A 21581-nucleotide genomic window follows, 5' to 3' on the forward strand; every position below is an offset into this window, starting at 1 on the left:
AGCAGGCAAGGGACAGAGATGGGCCTCCAGCGCGGTAGAATACCGAGGCGCCAGCTTTGATTGCGCTTTATGGTCTAGAAAGGACAGCGCTAACGGTCGTCGTTTCTACTTCTTGAGAAACGGGCCTGGTAGATGAACAGCCAACCAATCTGTCCGTCCGGATGTCCAAAACGAGTTTCCACCAAAGCCAAGCGGACATCGAGAAGCACCTGAACTGACATCTGCTTTTGCGTGCCGATCCGAGAACGACGCCGTTTCATCATACGAGATTGTACGAAATTTGATCCATCAGATGCGGCGGGCCAACGTTCCGGGGTGGCTGCAGGAAGACATGCACGAGCAGGGTTGACAACAAGCGGGCGCGTACTTAGGAGTCTAGAAGGGAATCCGAGATACCATGTCAAGCATGGACTCCACGATGCGGTTGTAACACCTTCGATGGATTGCCAGGGAAGTTGAATGTGCTTTTCCGCAATTCCGGGGCATTGATGACCTCAACAAATACTACGATGTTGCCGCTGAGATGCCGATCACCAAGGATGGCGAAGCATACAGCAACCCTTGTAGACTTACCAATTGGTCGTGATTATGGAACTGTTAAGGATGTGCGCTGTCGTCTCTTCGCCTCCAAAGATCAGCCCCAGTCTCGCCTTGGCATTTGCCTTAATTAATTTTTGTGGTTAGCGCGTTTGTCTGCTGCGTTCCCCTCCATTGACGCATAGCCCCCACCAAGTGGTTTTCTGCTCTGCATGCGTGCCCTTACTCGCGGCCCTCTCAATCTTTTCAGTTCTTCCTCCCACTCTTTCAGTAGGCCGTGGGCGACTCATTGCATTTTCCTTTCCTTGACTCAGTCCTGGGCAGTCACATCCACTACCACAGTCGCAGCTTCCCCACGAAATAGCTCGCGAACCAATCCTCTCGCGCACTCTCGCCTCTCATTACGCGCATACAAAAGTCGCGGACCGCTTATCGCCGGCACAGCCCGTCGCCACTACTCTCAAACCGACACTCGACCCTTCGCGCCTTTTGGCAATATCGACGCGTCAACGCTCTCAGCACTCAGTATGGAGGAGCTCAGCAAGACACTCAAGGGCCTCGGCCTTGAGCAGGTTCCCCAGGAGCCGAACACATACCCTGAACTGAACCCTTTTGACATTTACCGAAGCCACATCACTGAGCTTCTGGCAGAGGTCTCTGGCGTCGACAAGAAGATCATATACCCCACACTTGCATGGACAGCGAAGCCTGAGAACGGCGACCTGCAGCTTGCTGTTCCTGCGCTACGGCTCAAGGGCAAGGATCTGAAGGCGTACGCGCAGGAGCTGGCAGACAAGTTCCCTGAGAGCCCTCTTGTTAAGAAGCCTGTTGTCACCGGCACTTTCGTTGGTTTCTTCTTCAAGCCTGAGTCGCTCACATCCATTGTTCTCCCCTTGGTCTTCAAGGCAGGTCAGAGCTATGGTTTCAATAAAAGCTTTGGATTAAAGGAAGATGGCACAAAGAAGAAGATGGTCATTGACTTCAGTTCGCCCAACATCGCCAAGCCCTTCCACGCCGGTCACTTGCGATCCACAATCATCGGTGGCTTCCTGTCGAACCTTTACGAGGGCATGGGCTGGGATGTCGTCCGTTTAAACTACCTTGGTGATTGGGGCAAGCAGTATGGTGTTTTGGCTATCGGTTTTGACTACTTTGGCTCTGAAGAGGAGCTCGTTAAGAACCCTATTGGCCACCTTTACGACATCTATGTCAAGGTCAGCAACATTCAAAAGAATGAGGCAGACAAGGCCAAGGCTCTCAAGGCCGAGGTCGCTAAGGACAAGGAGGAGGGCAAGGACACATCTGCAAAGGAGGCCGAGATCACTAAGATCGAGACCGAGGGTATCGACGAAAAGGCTAGGCAGTACTTCAAGGGTATGGTTGATGGTGAGCCCAAGGCCATTGGCATCTGGAAACGTTTCCGAGTGAGTGAATCTGAATCATACTGTCAAATGTCCAAGAACTAACAAGTACAGGAACTGTCGATCGAGAAGTACAAGCAGACATACGCCCGCCTGAACATCCACTACGACGTATACAGCGGAGAGTCGCAGATTAAGGACGAGTCAATGGGCCTTGGTGTCAAGGTCATGTGGGAGAAGAAGGTGTGCGAGGACTCTGAGGGCGCTGTCATCGTCGACCTCACCAAGCACTCGAAGAAGCTCGGAAAGGCGGTCGTCCAGAAGAAGGACGGCACATCGCTCTACCTCACCCGTGACATTGGTGCTGCGTATGAGCGCATGCAGACATACCATCCCGACAAGCTCATGTACGTCGTTGCGTCGCAGCAAGATCTCCACCTTGCCCAGCTCTTCAAGATCGAAGAGCTCATGGGCTGGAAGGAAATCTCCTCCATCTCTCAGCACATCAACTTCGGTATGGTCCTCGGTATGTCGACACGAAAGGGCACTGCCAAGTTCCTTGACGACATCCTTCGCGACGTCGGCGAGAAGATGCACGAGGTCATGCGCGGCAACCAGGCCAAGTACGAGCAGGTCGAGGACCCAGAGAAGACATCTGATACCCTCGGTATCTCCGCGGTCATGGTCCAGGACATGAAGGGCAAGAGGATCAACAACTATAACTTCGACATGGACCGCATGTGCTCGTTCGAGGGTGACACAGGGCCGTACCTGCAGTACGCTCACGCCCGTTTGTGCTCGATCTACAGGAAGGCTGTCGATGCCGATCCTTCGCTGAAGGACATCGACCTTACCACAGTCGACCTCAGCGAGCTCCAGGAGCCCCACGCTGTTGACCTCATCCGTCAGCTTGCTTCGTGGCCCGACACATTTCTCAATACCTTCAAAACACAGGAGCCCACTACCGTCCTTACATACCTCTTTAAGATGTCGCACGCTGTCAGCGCAAGTTACGATCACCTTCAGGTAGTGTCCAGCGATAAGAAGGTCAACCTCCCCAGGCTGGCGTTGTATGTTGCGGCTAGGCAGGTGTTGAACAACGGCATGAGGGTACTTGGCCTCAGCCCTGTCGAGAGGATGTAAGATGTTGCGGTACTATGTTGTCACTGATGATGAACTTTCGTACACCGGCCATGTGAAAAAGATACCACGAAGACTAGATCTTACACAAAGAAATCACATCCGTCAAACCCTGATTTTTGTTCTGCATAATCTGAGCATGCATTGTACGCCTCTGGGGCCCTATCAATGAAAACTGCCCTTGGTGTGACAGCATGGATGGCCATACAATGGTCGTCCTTGTACCGCGATTTGTTCGTGCAACCGACTTCTCAAGGATCGCAACATCGCCTAGCAGTCGCGAGATTTTGTATATCCAGGACCACACTTTACACGTTCTGCTTGCATCGAGTGGGTACTCTTCGCCGCATGATGATCGATCAATTGTGATTTTCCGGGCCGCTTTGGCGAGGTGTTCGCGGACAAAAGTTTCTCAACGAGCTTGCGTAAGCAGTGTCTGTTCAGACGGCTCTGAGATCAAAGTGAGGAGAAGAAAGAATTATTTCTGTCCGCAAATATTGTAACTTCCAGTTATTGCATACCCCGTGATCCGTGATTATCTCTGATCTGGAGACTCGGTTCGGTTGTATTATCGTTCTACTCTTTGACAGTGCGCTCGGTGGGGTCGATTTTTTCAATGGGAATGGAGCTCTCGTAGAGACGGATTTGGGTCGGGAAGTTAGCCCACATGGCGTTGGCATTATCAGAGAGATTATACTGGGCCAGGGTCAGTGGGCGCTGGCTCGCAGGTATCCTTCCAAGAGCACGAAGCGAACATGCGTAGCAACCCAGAAACGATCGGAACATGGGAAGCTTGAACGCCAGGGGCAATTATCAAGGAATTTTTCGATGAGTAGAGCCTGCATACGCAAGCAGATGGACTGTGGCGAAGTAGGTATTGTACTCCTGAGGCGTAATCATGTACACACACGTGCTCTGCCAAGATCTCGAAAATACAAAGAGACAGGGTACGCGGCCGATGCCACATTCCTCCTCGATGGTGGGAGGTCTGCGGACAGCGATCACGGCGCGATTTTTCTCTATAATACTCTTTCTTGCAAGAAAAGTGACTAGCGAAGCAAATCCTTGCATAGCAGCAATGTGGGCTGACACGGACCTACCGCGTTTGATGCATGTGACGTCGACAGAAGGAAGTGCATATAAAGTCTGTCGGAAGGAATTGACAAGAGACCCTCGGGCAGAGAGCACGAAGTCCTCCTCACTGCCAGTATCAACGGTATTGATGGCCGTGGCGATGTTCTGGCAGTGCCCGAGATGCATACGGAGACGACGCGGATGTCAGAGTTGTTGTCGAAGACGGGAACTATAAGCCCTCCAATAGAGTTGAGAAGCACCGCAAGGAGTAAAGTCCGACAGTGGGCGTTGTTTGTGGATACAGAACGACCGGCGTACATGAGGAGGACTGTATTAAATAACGTTCCTCGTTGGTAGCAGCGGTGCTGTCGCGTCCAACTAGCCTGTACACGGTATCCTTTGCATTCCACGTGGACACAATATCACGAGGCTTCCTAATAGGGTATTTCATGTAGGATCCTCCTCCAGAGGGAGCGGAGAGAGGAGTCATCGGATGCGATGGGGTCGGAAATGATGTCTTGTTTGCACATGACGGTGACGGCTCCGTGACTTTGAATAGAGCAGCATGGCGTAATCTAAATTATGACCAGCGCACATCCTAGAACTAACCTGAGTTCAGCACCCTTTTTGCGACCTTAGGGATACATTGGCGTCCTGCAACTTTCGTGAGGCTGACGTCAACAAGGTACCTATCAAGCAATTCCATTTAAAATGACGTGTTGAAAACGTCGTGGCCCTCCGAAACTTGTGATAGCTTGAAAGTCAATTGAGATGCCATCAAGTGCCAAGAAAATAATTACTAGTGTTATTGAAGATGAGACGAACTTTCAGGCATGCGTGCTCAGAATCAATACAAGGTGATGCCTGAAACCACGAAAAGTATCGATAAATAGGCGCAACCATTAAGAGCAGCCAATGGAGCATGCATAGTCGTGTAGCATTTCAGGGCACAAACGTTCAACGAAACTAATACATTAAACAGCAAATGCTCACACACTACAGTTTTACGATGTCGTCGTGACAGTTGAGCCAATAAGCTCAAGGGCTCATGAATATGTACACATGATAATAGAAAGCATAGATCCCTACTTCGACCACTGCTCCACCAAAAATCAAATCCAAGCGCCGAATATATGCGTATCTGCTGAAAGTCATCTAAGCTTTGCGAGCAAACCTACTCGAAGTGCTCAGTTCTTCTTCTTGGACCAGCCACCCCAGTTGAAGCTGGCGTTGACATCAACGTCGAAGGTGAACGACTTCTGGCAACCCCAGCCGGAGGAGCCGACAGAAATGTCGAGAGTAGCCTGGGAAGGCTGGAACTTCTGGGTGAAGAGACGACAATGGGTACCGAAACCCTTGCCGGCCTTCTCAAGGTAAGCAGCCTGGAACTGGACGCAGCCACCCTTGTTCAAGCCAAGCAGGGAGAGGAAAGAGCCGATTATGCCCTTAGCGCGGTTGACCTCGTTCTGCTTCTGTGCGTAGGCAGCGCAGATAGAAGGATCGAAAGGACCGGGGAATGTCTTCTGACCCATGCAGTAACGGGGCTGGTTGTGGATCTTGTTACCGCAGTTCTGGGGCTTGCTGCAGGAAGGAGGAGTAGGAGGAGTGTAAGTGCCCTTGTTGTAACCGTTGGAGGCAGTGATAACAACCTTGAAGTCATCACGGGTGGAGCCAGTGTTGGTAGCAGAGTCCTTGGAGACCTTCTGTCCCCAGATGGAGCACTTGTAGTTGATGGTGGAAGGAGGGTTGGTGCAGGAGCACTGACTCGGATTCCACTTAGGATCACGCTCAATGAAAATGTTGAAGCCAGTGCAGGTAGTGGTGTCATCGCAGAACTTGGAGCAAGAAGCGACGTCGTAGCTATCGAGAGTCTTGTAAGAGAGGTAACCGTTGCCAGTGACAGAGCCTTGGAGGTTGACAAAAGCCTGCTCGTAGCCAGTGGGGGTCTTGGCCGAGACAGCCATCTGCTTGTAGTCGGCGTTGTTGTAGAAGCCATCGACGGTGTCATCTTTGGGAGGAGTACCCTTTCCGGCGGGCTGAGGAGCACATGGGTCATCGGGGTTGATGAACCCGCAGTAGGTGCCGACCTCGATAGCGGTGGGACAGGCAGGATCGGAGGTGAAGGCGTATGTGTTGACCCAATTGACAGGAGTGCAAGAGGAGGGAACGACACCGTCAGTGGTAGAAGGAGCTTTGGTGGTCTGGGTGCCAGTAGCGGCGGATGTAGTTGTGGGCGGGGCAGTCTGCTGCGCAGCGGTGGTGGTGGTGGTCACGCTGGGCTGGGGGGCAGGGTTGTTCTGCTTGACGGGGTTCCACCACCACCAGAAGGTGCGCTTCTCGAGGTCATCGGCGTCCCTCTTGATCTTAGCAGCCTGGGCGGTGGCGCCGCCGGTGACAGCGGCAGCAGCCTGAACCTGAGCAACAGACTGCTTGTAAGCAGTCTCCTGAGCAGGGCCGACACCGACAGGAGGACCCTGAGTGATAGTGGCGACGGCATCAAGACCAGCAGGGTCGAAAGCTTGGGGAGCCGGGCTGGCGGCAACGAGGGCAGCAGCCCCGAGGACGATTGCGTAACGCATAGCGAGTGATTGAGGTATTGAGCCTGTGTAAAGAGGGTTGAAGAAGGAAGTAGTGAGAGACTGTGGTGTGAGACCGGTAGTGATGATATCGATGACCAGGTGAATTGGGATCCTTATATACTTGGAATCTAAGTCCAGAGCTGGCTTGGGCAAACTGACTGATTCCATTTTGATGCCACTGCGGAGGCACGCAAATCGCCGGTACGCTGGGCCTTCCATGTGGCTGGTGGACTCCCGCTGTAGTCGAGTACAATAGCGCGCATCTCTGACAGGCCAGAAGAGGCAAGCTTTCGGGACAAATGGCCACAAACAGCTCTCGACGTGCAGCGCTTATGCAGGTACCTGGCCTGGTCGCCAATAACGTGCCGTCAAAGCGCTATTATACCTCAAGCGAATGAATAGTCCGATAAAGATTGGGTTAGCGGTAAGGCTGAACCGAGCAGCGAAGGCTTTGGATATTTTTGGCCATCCTGTTTCGATGTTTCATGACTGCGCTAACCGAGTAGCCCCAAAACCGCTGTTTGCCAAATCAATAGTTCCTCTGGCACTTGTACTCGCAAAGCAAACCTTCTGCCCTAGAGTGGTCTCTCTGAGATAGGTACATTGGAGCTGTTGAAACGCCGAGGCATTATTCTTGGGGGCATCAGCACGTCATCCTGTACATTGGCGTTCTACTGATGTTGTGAAGCCCACGCCCTACACAGATGCAGAAGTTATTTCTGTCACGACCTTGAAATCGGTAGAAATTTTGCTGGGTTGCAATTGCACGAGGCCGTTCTGATGTATCACAGAGCCCTTGATCCTGCGTTTGTGGTATAGACCTATGCTCGCTAAGACCCTTGACAGCCTCAGTGGCGAAGATCTGGAACTAAGAGGTATCTTGGAAGGGATCACGACTAGGGTCTGGATATATCTGTGGTGGCGAGCAGCGGAGACAGCTCACAAGGCTTGTCCGGCGCTACGATGCTTACACACGTGTGGCTATTTCGTGGCTTTCTCTCATTGATGTGGTTGATTTTCAGAAGCTGGAACAGTCGCCGTGCGAAGCCGTCGAGTCGATCTCCGGGACCCAAAGGTAGTTTGTGGGGCAGTTGTTGTCCGTGCGGGACTTGTAAACCCAACATCTTCCCATAAGTGAAGGACCGCTCAGGTAGGTAGATGTTGGCGTTGTGACTGGTCTTGGTACAGGGGCTAGGCGGGAGATCTTCGTCTAACACGTGTGATCCTTGAATCGAAGTCGGCAATTGACAAAAGTACCTGCTTATTGTTTGCATCAATGCTGTTATCTCATGGGACTACATACGTGAGTGCATATGCACAGCAGCCGACCCTGATCAATTGGGGCTGAGCGCTCAGATCCGTGATGCGGCGATCGTGTGATGTCTCTCCTAGGTCAGGGACTAGACGTACCTACCGTTCGCCAACAACAGTCCGAGTGTACCCACATCGGTTGTTGTGCCGTCAGTGTAAGGGCCCGAGGGAGGCTGGCCTGTATCGTCTCTCGGAGTTGCAGGTGCTAAGCTGTCAAAAAGCGGGCCCAGAGGCTCCAACTAGTCTAGCGGCTGAAACAGAAATCATTGATCTTAGCCTAGCGCCCGCTCATGGTCTTCCCCCTGACTATGGCCGTCCAAAGCACCAGTAGACTCAAAGTTTGGTGAACTGCTCGCCGAACAGCATGATACACAGCGAGGCCGACCAGAGCCCAGCCACAGTAGCGAGATTTTCCCTAATGGCATGAACAGTGACGACCGGTCTACCCCAGTATCGATACCCCTCGCAGAGTTTCAACAGTCTGAAGTCGCACTAAACAAACGTTGGGCAGGCCGTACAATCAGCACGTGTCTACGGAGAGATTCCTTGGAGCTGAGGTTTGCCTATCGCTCGCCTATCGTCGCCATGCATAACATCGTCCCTCTAAGAACGTCGAAATGCTGCCGGACACCTTAGCCGCTCAACTTTCTTGGCTAGCGAAGAAGCTATTGACCACATTCTGCCGAGCCGGCCGGTGAATAATTGGAAGAGTGCAGTTTCAGACCGCACTAGCGTCTCCGTAGCCTCGCTGCGGGCACGAGAGCCTCCATTCAGGCCTTTCGTACCGATCGTGAGATCGAACCCGCTCCTCAGCTGCGCCGCCTATCGTTCTCGATCCATACCTGCAGCAACTGTTTTACATACCAGCACGCTATCGATAGGAATTAGTCCTCGATTCAGCGGCAGTGTACGAGTGCATGAGGACGATGTCGATTTTTTTCGCTTGCTCTACCTGCTGCGCGTGCTTGACATCACAACTACATAGAAGGTTGTCCGTCTCTTTTTTCTCGAAGGAATTTTTCCCGAAGGAAAAATCCAACCTCCCTCTGTTGAGTAGTCTCGGGCATACTCTTTCATCTGGTGCTCCCGTTACCCACTGTGGTGTTCTTTCAGAACCCTGACTTGATTGCTAAAGCAGCACTGCAACCGGCCACACGACTCCACGCGACTGAACAAAGAACTGTCACGCCAGGGTCTCCAAGCCCAGGTCCCGGCAACATCCTTCCTCCGAAGCGCGAAAATTGAAGCTCGATGTCTCTTCGCTTGAATTTCAGTCTTATGGCTCTGTAGCCCAGTCCTTCGCTTCTATTGCAGATAATGCCAAACAATGAAAATAGAGGACTATGCTCACCTTAGCCTCGCTTGGCCCAGTCGATATACCGGTACCCGGCCGAGCCACACCTTGAGTAGTTATGCAACTTATATGACATTTGACCTTTGGCTGAGCCCCAGGCGCCTGGGTCTCATCTAGATCCAGCAAGCGCCTACGGTGCTGATAGCTGTCGCAATCTTTCTTGTGCTCGCATCGTGAAAAAATGCACTAAGACACTTCTTTGAATTATTGTATTGGATATGCTTCTATCGGTCGGATCCACGAACGCACTTCGCTGGGCGTAATGTGCGCCAAGTTGCAAGGGGTGCAACCTGAAGTATAAGTTCGTTATCCTGAACGGACAATTATAAATCATCACTTCTTGAACAGCATAAGAAATCACTTGGAGCGTGTCTTGGAGGGTAATTCGTCTTGGGCTTACTAGTCGTTACAGCCTGGTCCAACCTCACTTCCTCTGACACGTGGTACGGAACGATCACATCGAGTAGATGGCATCTTCAGAGTGAGTAATTCAATATTCTCAATAGCATATCATATGTAGGTACTAAGCAGTCAGTCTGCACATTGAAGTCACACGTCAACATTACAAATATAAGCCCGTCGTGAGCATTTCATCCACCGAGTGGGAACAGCCAAAGCCGAGTGATAGGATCGCCTTGTGAGCGTTTATTTGAGTAAATTGATGTCAAGAGATCAGGGTCAAAGCAGGCGTCGGCACTAAATAATTTTCAATCCAGATAAACGTGAGCACCAAGGTGCAAGGATCATACTGAAAATTTCAAAAATGACGCAGATGAACCACAACACCCAGGTGCAAGCCAAAGAGCCAGAAAAGAGTCAAGCGATACATGGAAATGATCTCGAGAGATCAGAAAATATTTGAACAAGTACGAGAACAAGCTTGTCAATGCAAGTTCACGGGGGCGGTGACCTAGATCTTGACCACAACGCCCATCATTAGAGCCGATTAACGAGCAAGGCAGCGGGTTGAAGGCTCCAAGACGTCCGGAGGCGAGGCATCCACTAAGAGATGGACAAGCATGAGGATCTCAACAACCCGTCAACTGCGAAGGGTAGGCAAGGTCGAGTGTGTCCTCACCCTCAACGGCGTCAGCAGCCTTGAGGACTGGCTTCACCGCACTGACACCTTTGACGCCAAGCTACCGAGTCCGAATGTGCCACTCGGAAATCAAGGGCTCTTGAGGTCTCGGCTCAACATGTGTTCTTAATGTACACTGAAGATGCTCAAATTTCTCTCCAAAATATGCTAGAGACATCTGCACCATTCGCTCAGTGCATCGATGTTCGAAAAGCCATCTTCTCTATTCGAAGATGCGAGAGTCTGTTGGCTCGACTCCTTTTGTGATTTTTGTGTCAACATATACCCTGGAGGCTTTCAGACACCTCAAAGTCTGCCATGGAAGTACCTTATCTGCAAGACTCACTTATGCCCAATGAAAGGCATCGCACAGGAGCTTGATACAGTAGACGTGAAATTGCTGGTGATGGTCTTAAAGGGTTCCTGGGTCAGTTGGACAGCCTGCAGCTCCTGTATCGACGAAGACCTCTACCTGCCAATATGGTTGTTTAGCAGCCTCAACTTACATCTAGTCTGTGGAAGAGCTGTCTTGATCTGATGGTCATGGAGACTCGAGAGAGGTTCTGGGACAAATGCGCCAATCATATCGGATTAATTTGACAATCACCCGTTTGAACGACTGCATTCATCAGAATGCATCAAATTGATGGGTTGCGCTGACGGGTCACGCGGAAGGATGCCTGGGCATCCACCTCACGTGTAGGGCCCAAGTCGCTCATTCAGGAAGGAGGGCGGGTCTTGCGACAGCCGGGCCCGCCGCTCGTGATCATCGTATGAACGTCTGGGGTAGCGAGCGGGCGACGTCATCTAGGGCTCTAGCGTTCGATCGTTGTTCGACTGCAGTGTATGGAAGAAGTGAGAAGATTGCGAGGGAAACCCAACAGCCCAGGTCCTCGCAGAGTTCATGGGGCTCAAGACCCTGAGCTGAGCGCCTTTGCAGCATGTTGGCGGGAGCTCGAAGCATGGGGTAGATGTGCGGGGAAGCCGGGCTAAGCGGGAAAATAGAACGCGAGACGCGCCCAAAGGTACAACCCTTATGTACCTTAGTTTCGCAACCCGTGGCACTTGGGTATCTCCCACATCGCACCTACTCCCCAGCAAAGCACGTGTTGCAACGGCTGTCTGCCATCGGATGCGGGTCCTTAGACATCTCTCCTGGCCCGTTCCTTCCTGAGATAGCAACATGAGCGCGCCTGCCAGCTGCATTGCGGGCTATAGGCTTGCTGTTCGCACGCAGGGCAGTCACGGTGGCCTCAATCTTTGCGCTTCCTTCTTCAACGCTCGAGCAGCACCAGTCTTGCAGCATGAGTATCACTCCAAGCATCACCAACAGCCGGGTGCAAGCATCTGGAGCTTAGCTCGTCTACGTCCATTGAGCTTGCAGCAGCGTATCACCAAGGTCCAGAGTGCAGCCGTGACGCGCTTTGCATCTCATGCTGCAGCGGAGCCGCACGACGAGGAGACCCCTACCACACCGCCATTCAGCGCTGGACCCTACTCGAACCTGACTATCGGTGTTCCCAAAGAGAGCTTCCCAGGCGAACGCAGAGTTGCCATCACACCGCAAAATGTCAAACTTCTGCTCAAGAAAGGGTTCTCACGCGTCCTCATTGAGCGTGGTGCTGGTGCCGAAGCTCAATTCACCGACGAGGCGTACGAGCAGGCAGGCGCTAAGACTGTCGACCGTAGGAGCGTCTTTTCCGAGGCTGACATCATGCTAAAGGTCAGGCCTCTAAGCATTGATGGAGAAGATAGTGAAGTCGATGCCATCCGTGAAGGTGCTACTGTCATTTCTTTTCTCTACCCTGTACAGAACAAGCATATTGTAGACCGCATTGCATCGCGAAAGGCTACTGCATTCGCCATGGATATGGTTCCTCGTATTTCTCGAGCCCAGGTTTTCGATGCTTTGAGGTCAGTGTCAGCTTACTGTCTTATGGACATGATTCGCTGACCGTGAGATAGTTCAATGGCCAACATTGCTGGATACAAGGCCGTTTTGGAAGCCTCGAACCACTTCGGACGTTTCCTGACCGGTCAGACAACCGCCGCTGGAAAAGTGAAAACCCTGTTGTAACTGCGATAGAAGTGTACTGACTAATCCCAGATCCCACCTTGCAAAGTTCTGGTAATCGGTGCCGGTGTCGCAGGCTTAAGTGCCATTGCAACTGTGAGCTTGAAAGTTGGGAAAGCTGAATGATGACTGACAAGATTTTAGGCACGTCGCATGGGCGCCATTGTCCGTGGATTCGACACTCGCTCGGCAGCTCGTGAACAAGTCCAATCTCTTGGTGCTGAATTCATCGAGGTCGAAATCGAAGAAGCCGGAGACGGAGCTGGCGGCTATGCCAAAGTGATGTCAAAGGAATTCATCGAGGCCGAGATGAAGCTCTTCTATGAGCAGTGTCGAGAAGTCGATATTGTCATCACCACTGCTCTTATACCTGGAAAGCCTGCGCCAAAACTCATTACGAAGCAGATGCTGGCAGCAATGCATCCCGGATCCGTGGTTGTGGATCTCGCAGCTGAGGCAGGTGGCAACTGCGAAGCGACCGTGCCCGGAGAGCTGACCAGATATAAAGACGTAACTGTTATTGGTAAGTATTTTCAATGCATTCATGAGTCAAAATTGATCGCGGTGTAGGCTATACTGATCTCCCATCTCGTCTGCCTACGCAGTCATCTACGCTCTACTCTAACAATGTGACTAAGCTGCTATTCTCTCTGGTGCCAAAAGACAAGAGAGAGAAGTACTACGACATCGATCTGACCGATGAGGTCACACGCGGCTCTATTGTCACGTATGATGGAAAGATTCTCCCCCCTGCTCCTCGACCTGCAGGTCCACCAGCGCAAGCCAAGCCTGCGCCTTCGCGTGCCGATCAGGTCGCAAACATCGTTGCTTTGACACCTTGGCAGACCCAGTCTCGTCAAGTCGCAACTTTAACTGCTGGCATGACTACTGCCCTTGCTCTCGGCAAGTACACTTCGTAAGGCCCACTTTCACATCGCGGCGGGTCCAATCACTCACGCAAAGCAGGCCACTCTTCATGTCCAACGCTTTCACATTCGCCCTGGCTAGTCTGATCGGCTACCGCGTCGTCTGGGGAGTTGCACCGGCCCTTCACTCTCCGCTTATGAGTGTCACCAACGCCATCTCTGGTATGGTCGGGATTGGTGGCCTCTTCGTCATGGGCGGGGGCTACTTACCGGGCACTATCCCCCAGGCTCTCGGTTCTCTGTCCGTTTTGCTCGCATCTGTCAACGTCGCAGGAGGCTTCATGATCACCAAGCGCATGTTGGATATGTTCAAACGCCCAACGGACCCTCCTGAGTATCCATGGCTATACGCAATTCCTGCTGTCATCTTTGGCGGAGGTTATGTCGCTGCAGTCTCGACAGGAATGGCTGGACTGGTACAGGCTGGGTACCTGGTCAGCAGCGTACTTTGTGTGACTTCGCTCTCTGGTCTGGCTTCGCAGGTCACTGCCCGTCGCGGTAACTTGCTCGGTATACTCGGTGTTATGTCCGGTATCCTCGCTTCTTTGGCCGCAGTCGGCTTCTCAAACGAGGTACTCGTACAGTTTGCTGGAGTCGCTGCCATTGGTACCATTGCTGGACTTGCGATCGGCAAGCGTATCACGCCCACTTCGCTTCCGCAGACAGTTGCCGCGCTGCACTCAGTCGTCGGTCTCGCGGCTGTGCTTACTAGCATCGGTAGTGTTGTCGGTCACACTGGTGATATCTCCACTCTGCACTTGGTCAGCGCTTACCTTGGCGTTTTGATTGGTGGTGTGACATTCACTGGAAGTATCGTTGCCTTCTTGAAGCTGGCAGCGAAGATGTCGTCGAAACCCTTGGTTCTTCCTGGACGACATCTTGTCAACAGCACCCTCCTGGGCGCGAACTTTGCCACTCTAGGAGCGTTCCTGGCATATGCACCTGGAGCTCCCCTCATTGGCGCAGCTTGTCTGTGCGGCAACGCGGTACTGAGTTTCATCCAAGGCTACACTACCACAGCAGCCATCGGTGGCGCGGACATGCCCGTCGTCATCACAGTGCTGAACGCATACTCTGGATTCGCTCTCGTTGCTGAGGGCTTCATGTTAGACAACTCTTTGCTTACCACAGTCGGCGCCCTTATCGGCGTCTCGGGCTCGATTCTCTCGTACATTATGTGTGTGGCCATGAACAGATCGCTCACCAATGTGCTGTTTGGAGGCATAGCTGCAACACCTCAGACACAGACAAAGATCGAGGGCGAAATCACCAGGACCACCTCTGAAGAGACAGCGGAGGCATTAGTGAATGCTGAGAATGTTATAATCGTAAGTTAACACTTCGCTCCAAAGATGCAGAAACATACTCACCGGACTACAGGTCGTTGGATACGGAATGGCTGTCGCGAAGGCACAGTACGCGATCTCTGACTTCGTCAAGGCCCTCCGCGCCAAGGGTATCAACGTGCGCTTCGCCATCCATCCAGTCGCAGGTCGCATGCCAGGTCAATGCAACGTGCTGCTTGCCGAAGCCAGTGTGCCGTACGACATCGTGCTGGAAATGGACGAGATCAACGATGACTTCCCTGAAACCGATGTTACGCTCGTAATTGGTGCGAACGACACGGTCAATCCTATTGCCCTTGAGCCTGGATCTGCCATCGCTGGCATGCCGGTCTTGCACGCTTGGAAGAGCAAGCAGGTCATTATTATGAAGAGGGGCATGGCCAGTGGATATGCGGACGTGCCAAATCCAATGTTTTACATGGAGAACACGAAGATGCTGTTCGGCGACGCCAATGACAGCTGCAACGGTAAGTCCCCAAGTGCGATAATATTGAGATGCCTACTGATCGCAACACAGCCATCAAACGCGCGTTGGAGGAGAAAATCAAGGGTCTCTGAGGAAGGTGGTGAATCTGCAATGTTGGCGTTATCTCCCCTACTGTGTCTAGATTGCATACGATTACTGTCGCAAATCCACGTGTGCACATCGTGATGAACGGTGAGCCTCGCGTGGCACCCCCGCATCCATGTTCGTTTGTCCAAATGGCCCCCCTGCAGCTTCGCCAATGGCCGCTATCCTTGTTGAATGACGTAACCTATTATCACAGCTGAAGCTTGAAATCCTGCCCGCGATTTACGTATGAAAGGTGATTTAGGTCGTGCTGCCCCGGATCGGCGACTCGTGTAGATACTTCTGACACGCGCCGTTGGTACTAACAACCGTTGTATAGCTCACCAACTCTCGGACAAATTGTAGGCCGCTGCAAAGTCGAAGCGCATGCGCGCAGCTCACTGACAGCTGCCAGACCAACACAAACCGTAACAATGTCCTTCCCCCTGCTCTTCACGATTCCGCCCTCCAACCGCCACGAGTTCATTACGCTCGACTCGTCCAGCAAACACAGTCTCAAAGCACTGAACAAGCAAATTACTACTACGCTCTCCTCATCGCCTAACTGCGCCGAGTTCATGGGCAAGTACAAGAGTGCCGAGGCAAAGGAGCAGATCCAGGAGTTCCGGATCCACTGGAGCAGCAAGGAGTACGACCTGAAGGTGTGGCCCGAGTACACAGTTGTGACGGATGAAAATTTCCCTGCGCTACTGGAGTTGCTGAAGAAGGATCCGAAGAGTGGGGTATTGGAGATCAAGGTTGGCAAGGCTGATGATTAGATCGTTCGACATGTTAGATGGGACAAGGCTCAACGGTTGACGAGAGTGAGAGTAATGCATTATGAAAGCTATGCCGTTCATCTACGTGCTTTCTTGTGACGCTGAGTCGTTCCAACCCGATGTGTGATCCAACGCCGTCCCTATCCATACAATACACTAGAATATGCAGCGATGCTGCGGATAGATGGTTGGAGTTGTACATACATATCGGCTTTGTAAGAAGTGGGAGGATATCCGTACTGGCTGGCAAACCTATGCCGATTATCCAGTTCCGGTACTGTAAAACGCCAGAGACAAAACGTGATTTAGCTTTCGGAAAGCGTTTGAAAGTACGAAAACGCCGATGCGCCAGAGATGCAATGCAATAACCGTGTGTGGATGCTCGTAGAAGATGTTCCTACTTCTCCTTCTGTTCGGTGATCATCTTCTGCCAGTGTACCAAGTCGCGACTGAGATGATCCATCATCTGCGTTGTGCTGAGGTCCTTGAATGAAGACAGCTCAGCGTCTTCTGTCTTCGTTTCTGCCTGGTGTTGCTTCCCGTTCGTTGGTGGCTGGACAGCAGGTGCTGGACTCGTCTTCTCACCAGCCATCTCCACCTGGCGCTGAGCTATGTAACTTTGCATAGCACCCGCTGGTCGCATGATGTCATTCCACGACAGCTTGTGCAGACGCGAGTTCTTTGACTTGGCAGTCTTATTGAGGCCAGTAGCTCCATCGCTACTCTCGTGCCCGTTGCTGTTGCCATTTGTACCATTCGGTTGTGGAGAGTTCCCAAGCTCGTCTGCAGGAGACGCGCCGTTCGCCGCTAACAGTGCGTCTCGCGAGTACTGGTTGCGGCCGAGACGACCCCGCGACTTTTGTGGTGGCCGGCCGCCTCGTCGTGGAAAGAGTGTGGGCTTTAAAGCCTCCATTAGTACCTCAGGTGGCGCGGATGCAGAGACAGGTGGAGATGCAACTGGTTCCTCAGTGGGGGTCGGGGTGACTTCTGGGGCCTCGGACTCTGCTTTGCTGTCAGTCGAGCACAGAACCGCACTGATGTGTCTGTCGTACCGTCTGCCTTTCTACGTTCAGCGCGCCCTTTTCGTCTGTTGGCTGCGTCGGTGCGTTCCTGCTCGCGCTCTTTCTCGCGCTGTTCTTTTTCTCGTTGACTTCTTGCAGCTGCACCGCGTGGTTTCTGCTTCGGTGCTGAAGCTTTTGTACTGTCGTCCTCTGACTCGATAACGGGTGAATTGCTTGGGGATCGTGAGCTTGTACGCTGTCGTTTGACCTCTGGTTTGGTCCTGTAACAAAGCTTGTCAGCTCTAGATGCTCCTGCAGTTTGATCAAGAACGGACAAGACTCACTCTTCACTATCATCGCGACTTCGCTTCTTGCGATTGCCGTTCTCTGAGGCCGGCGCACCGCCTTCATGCTTGCTCTCCTCCAGCACCTTGCGCAGAACTTCGTCTTCGTCGTAAGCGGCCCTGCTGTTCATTGTAGATCGGCGTTTGCCAAGCGAATCGACACTAGCTCTCGCGTTGCGATCGTTGTGTCGACTTGACGGTGACAGTGCCTCCTTGGAGACGGACGACTTGCGGGCTTTCTTGCCGTGCTGCTGGTCGTACACGGGGAGGTAACGAGAGTACTTTTGACTAAGGTGGGGCAAATCAGCAGGCTGCTGGATGGCGGGTGTCGACAATTGAGATATGTTGTGCTTGAGCAGTGACGTACCCTTTGGGACTCATGGATACCTTGTGCAGGTCCTTGCGGCACTCCTCGCAAAAGTACTCGTCAGGACTGGCGGCTTCGTCCATGATGCCGACGCAACCGCCGTGTTGCCAGACTTTGCAGATATCGCATTGAATGAACAGGCCGCTAAGGTCATCGCCTTCCAACGACTTTGCCGCATCTGAGGGCGGGCCCGGGTATTCCTGGTAGCCACACACGCAACGCGTCACCTCGTCTTCCTCGACCATCTCGTCGTCGAGATCACCGTCGAGGTTGGTGAGTTCGTCATCGTCGACGTCCTGTTCGCGCGTTCGACGCCGTGTCAAGGGTCGGTCCATGTGCGCGAGATCTTCTGGCTCCTCGGAGGAGAGCGAGTGTGGGGTTGATGACTTGTGCGGTGGTGTCTGCTTGCGGTCGATTCGTGTTGCACGATCTGTGCGTGCTGATGAGACGGAGGAGGAGGAAACGCTATGTGCTGTCTGGGCGTTGGATAGAGGCTGTGTAGTACGAGCCCTCGACGAGCGGCGCGGGGACATCGCTCGCAGAACCGTCCCTGTCGCTGAAGTAGATGATGATCAAGACTAAAGGGTAAAGGACGTGTCGACAGCTCGATTGTGTAAGGTGCGCCTGCTATGAGCGCCTGAGCGACGAGAGCGGCGCGTGGTGGTAGCAAAGGGTTGGCGTCGGCAGCGAGTTGGCAGGAAGCTAAGCAGCAATTCGATGGTAGAAGTAGGGTAAGAGCGCAATGAATGTTGTACAACCCTCTGGCTCGAGCGTGGCGGGCGAAGAGATGACGCTGCCGATGCGGAGAGCGGGACAAAAGCTCTAGAGCTCTAAAGAGCGACGGCAATGTAGGCGAGCAACTGTGAAGAGGATATCTGGGTCGGAGACAGCATGTTCTGGCGTCGAGGGGATGTCTGGTGTGCTGGGCGGGAGCAATGGTGCGGAGGTAGAGGACCTGGCGGCACGGAAAATGCTCGAGGCCTCCTCACTACCGCTGAGCGCGTGAATGACATGGCCCGCCCGCCGGGCAATTCAACGCTGCGGCCGAGGAGGGCATAGCGTCAAGCGCACCGAGCAGCTCACGTGACTTCGCAGCTTGGTGACCCTTGGTTCGCGAGGTTGGAATCAGGGAGGGCCCGTGAGTGTCGAGATTCGCGAAATAGACGTGAGCACGGCGTGTCCGAATATTCTGAGCCGCTGCCGACAGGTCGAGGAAAGAAGGTGAGGGGCACGCTGCCTGGCAGGTGCGAACAAGTGACAACACGAAGTTGCAAGTCGAAGCCGGCAGGCGACGGCGCTTGGCCGCCCACTCGGGCCAGATTTTCGTTAGAGGGGTTTCAAGCGCGGCCCTGCGAGTGGCGCCTCTCACCGACAGATTGGGTCACCAGCTGAGACGACAGTTCGTACTCGTGCCACCAGCGACAGTTCGTACTCGTGCCACCAGCGACGGATTTGGGGGAGAGGCGGATGGCTTCTGGAAGAGCCCTCTGGGCCGCTAATCCTGTAGCAGCCTTAGAGGACTTCAGCTCTCCATACTTCTGACAGTATGTAGTGCTCACACAATTTTGGCGCACTCGAGCTAGATAAGATCAAAAATCCACTGATACGCAGTCTGCGAATGGAGCTAGGAAGAACTTCTCAGTCTACAATCATGAATTTGACAGCTCAATGCTACGGTTTATTGTGGTCGCTGACCCGTCATAGTGACGGTGCACAAACTTTCGAACGCAATCTTCAAGCCTTGACATCTCCAGGACGAGGAGCACCGTTTCTCTCGTGGAACTTCTTCTCCTTGCCATTCGCCGCTGCCTTCTTCGCATCCTTTGTCATTCCATTAAAAGAGCCGTTGAACTGCAGGTTCGAAATACCATCGTAACCATTGATGCCAGTGGCCTTTTCCATGCGGGTAGCAATATCGTCTGATACCTCCCTGAAGATGGAGATTACCCTCTTAATGGTCTCTTCGTCAGTGCAGGTCTCCATGTGGCCAGAGATGTTACTGATGAAGCGTTCCTTTGCACCGTCATCCATAACCTTCTCCCATAATTTGCGCGGGGCATTGAAGTCTTCAGGTCTGATCTCGGATAGAAAAGTGATGGCATCACCCTGGAAGTTGGTATGCACCTTATTCAACTCCACCGACCTGTTCCTAGTCGAGATAGGCTGAATCGAGGAAAGGTAATTGGCCCTTGCACCTTGGTTGTAAAAGGCCATCTGCCCATCGCGCTGGAAGTTGCCGAAACGGTATGGCACACGCGGTGCGTTCACCGGCAATTGCTGGTAGTTGACGCCAATGCGGTGGCGATGGGCGTCAGGGTATGAAAAGAGACGGGACTGCAGGACAGGATCGGCCGAGGGTTCGATGCCAGGAACCAAGTGTGCAGGGTTGAATGCAACCTGCTCAACCTCTGCAAAGTAATTCTTGGGGTTCTCATTCAAAAAAAACTCTCCAACCTTGCGCAACTTGAACTGGTCCTGCGGCCAGACATGTGTCATGTCGAACACGTTGATCTTTTGCTTCTCCCACAGTTCCTCGGCCTCTTTCGGTGTCATGGTCTGGACACAAACATCCCAACCAGGATAGTCACCCTTCTCGATGGCCTGATATAGGTCCTTTGTCGAGTAGTCAGGGGAGTAATTCGCAGAATCCTCCTGTGTGATGAATGCGGTCCCCTGCTTAGTCTTGAAGTGGAGCTGCATGTACACCCACTCGCCCTTGCTGTTTACCAGCTTGTGTGTGTGGCCAATGTAGCCATGCATCTTGCGGTATCCGTCTGGAATTCCACGGTCGCCGAAGAGAATCAGAAATTGATGGATGGATTCGGGGTTCTGCGACGCGTAGTGCCAGAAGTTGGTGGAGTCATCAGCGTGTGTCAAGTGTGTCGATGGGTGACGCTTCTGTGTGTGGATCTGGTAGGGTCATTATACGCCCGAGAGGTTTGAAGTTATACTACTTACGAAGTGAGGAAACTTGGCTGGATCCCTCAGGAAGAAGACAGGTGTGTTGTTGGCAACAACATCCCAGTTGCCTTCGGCGGTCCTGAACTTCACGGAGAATCCACGAGGGTCACGAGCGCAGTCATGCGAGCCAGACTCACCACCAACAGTCGAGAACCGGACGGTGATAGGGCAAGCCTTGCCCTGCTTGAAAACATCCGCTAAGCAAAGATCTTCGAGAGAGTCTGTGGTAGTGTAGTAGCCATGAGCTCCGGCTCCTTTACTGTGAACCTTTTGGGCATTAAGCTTGTTCTGGTTTACAGGGAGCAGGCTGAAAACTTACAACTCGTTCTGGAATGCGCTCGCGGTCGAAGTGCGAAAGGAGATCTACGAGGTGGAAGTCTTGGAGCAAAAGAGGTCCGTTCTCACCCACCCGTTGTGACTCGTAAGGATGGGGGTATGGCACTCCATTCGACGTGGTGTAGATCACTTCCTCATCTGTAGCGTTCCTGTCGTCGACGTAGTCGCGGTACATATCTCCATTGTGCTTCCCGTCGGGAGCATGCGCAGTGTGCCCATTGGGATTGAGTCCCTCGGGAAGGCCGTTTCCATTGGCATGATTGTCGCTCCCGTTCGTTTGGTGCGTCATCTTGAAGTTGTTAAAGGTATGATTTGGATTTGACACGATCTAATATCCTGCAACAATTGTCACTTTTATACAAAATCGTGTGGCGGACGTTAGCAGGCATCGTCAGGCTATTGATCGTGGGAATCTGCCACCATCGCTTCCACAATATGCTCGATGACGCTTACAGCTCCAGTC

The 21581-nt window shown here is 52.8% G+C and overlaps 7 protein-coding genes across 7 annotated transcripts; 3 read left to right on the top strand and 4 right to left on the bottom strand.

Annotated features, from left to right (window-relative positions):
* The first annotated feature begins 713 nt into the window (after positions 1-713).
* Positions 714-3051, top strand: M421DRAFT_417563 (arginyl-tRNA synthetase). The gene is made up of 2 exons (XM_033591513.1): positions 714-1961; positions 2013-3051. Exons 1-2 carry the CDS (start codon positions 750-752, stop codon positions 3039-3041), a joined length of 2241 nt encoding a protein of 746 aa, XP_033452061.1. The 5' UTR covers positions 714-749; the 3' UTR covers positions 3042-3051.
* A 584-nt stretch (positions 3052-3635) lies between these two features.
* Positions 3636-4043, bottom strand: M421DRAFT_321255 (uncharacterized protein). Its single transcript, XM_033589294.1, has one exon. It carries the CDS (start codon positions 4003-4005, stop codon positions 3730-3732), a length of 276 nt encoding a protein of 91 aa, XP_033452062.1. The 5' UTR covers positions 4006-4043; the 3' UTR covers positions 3636-3729.
* An 857-nt stretch (positions 4044-4900) lies between these two features.
* On the bottom strand, positions 4901-6891 carry M421DRAFT_417564 (uncharacterized protein). Its single transcript, XM_033591514.1, has one exon. It carries the CDS (start codon positions 6857-6859, stop codon positions 5300-5302), a length of 1560 nt encoding a protein of 519 aa, XP_033452063.1. The 5' UTR covers positions 6860-6891; the 3' UTR covers positions 4901-5299.
* A 4726-nt stretch (positions 6892-11617) lies between these two features.
* On the top strand, positions 11618-15338 carry M421DRAFT_2440 (NAD(P) transhydrogenase mitochondrial precursor; the record flags this gene model as incomplete). The annotated part of the gene is made up of 8 exons (XM_033588525.1): positions 11618-12348; positions 12400-12493; positions 12542-12604; positions 12653-13031; positions 13079-13424; positions 13475-14762; positions 14815-15247; positions 15298-15338. The coding sequence occupies 8 exons, from the start codon at positions 11618-11620 to the stop codon at positions 15336-15338; spliced, it is 3375 nt and encodes a 1124-aa protein (XP_033452064.1).
* Positions 15339-15764: 426 nt separating this feature from the next.
* M421DRAFT_2441 (uncharacterized protein) lies at positions 15765-16109 on the top strand (the record flags this gene model as incomplete). Its single annotated transcript, XM_033588528.1, has 1 exon — positions 15765-16109. One exon carries the CDS (start codon positions 15765-15767, stop codon positions 16107-16109), a length of 345 nt encoding a protein of 114 aa, XP_033452065.1.
* A 397-nt stretch (positions 16110-16506) lies between these two features.
* M421DRAFT_55447 (uncharacterized protein) lies at positions 16507-18354 on the bottom strand (the record flags this gene model as incomplete). Its single annotated transcript, XM_033595304.1, has 4 exons — positions 16507-17114; positions 17162-17391; positions 17455-17742; positions 17822-18354. 4 exons carry the CDS (start codon positions 18352-18354, stop codon positions 16507-16509), a joined length of 1659 nt encoding a protein of 552 aa, XP_033452066.1.
* Positions 18355-19455: 1101 nt separating this feature from the next.
* M421DRAFT_417567 (CAT1 catalase) lies at positions 19456-21571 on the bottom strand. The gene is made up of 3 exons (XM_033591515.1): positions 21102-21571; positions 20780-21049; positions 19456-20731 (listed from the first exon to the last, which is right to left on the bottom strand). Exons 1-3 carry the CDS (start codon positions 21405-21407, stop codon positions 19556-19558), a joined length of 1752 nt encoding a protein of 583 aa, XP_033452067.1. The 5' UTR covers positions 21408-21571; the 3' UTR covers positions 19456-19555.
* Between the last annotated feature and the right edge of the window lie 10 nt (positions 21572-21581).

This window comes from Didymella exigua, assembly GCF_010094145.1.
Source record: "Didymella exigua CBS 183.55 unplaced genomic scaffold M421scaffold_5, whole genome shotgun sequence".
Taxonomy (NCBI): domain Eukaryota; kingdom Fungi; phylum Ascomycota; class Dothideomycetes; order Pleosporales; family Didymellaceae; genus Didymella; species Didymella exigua.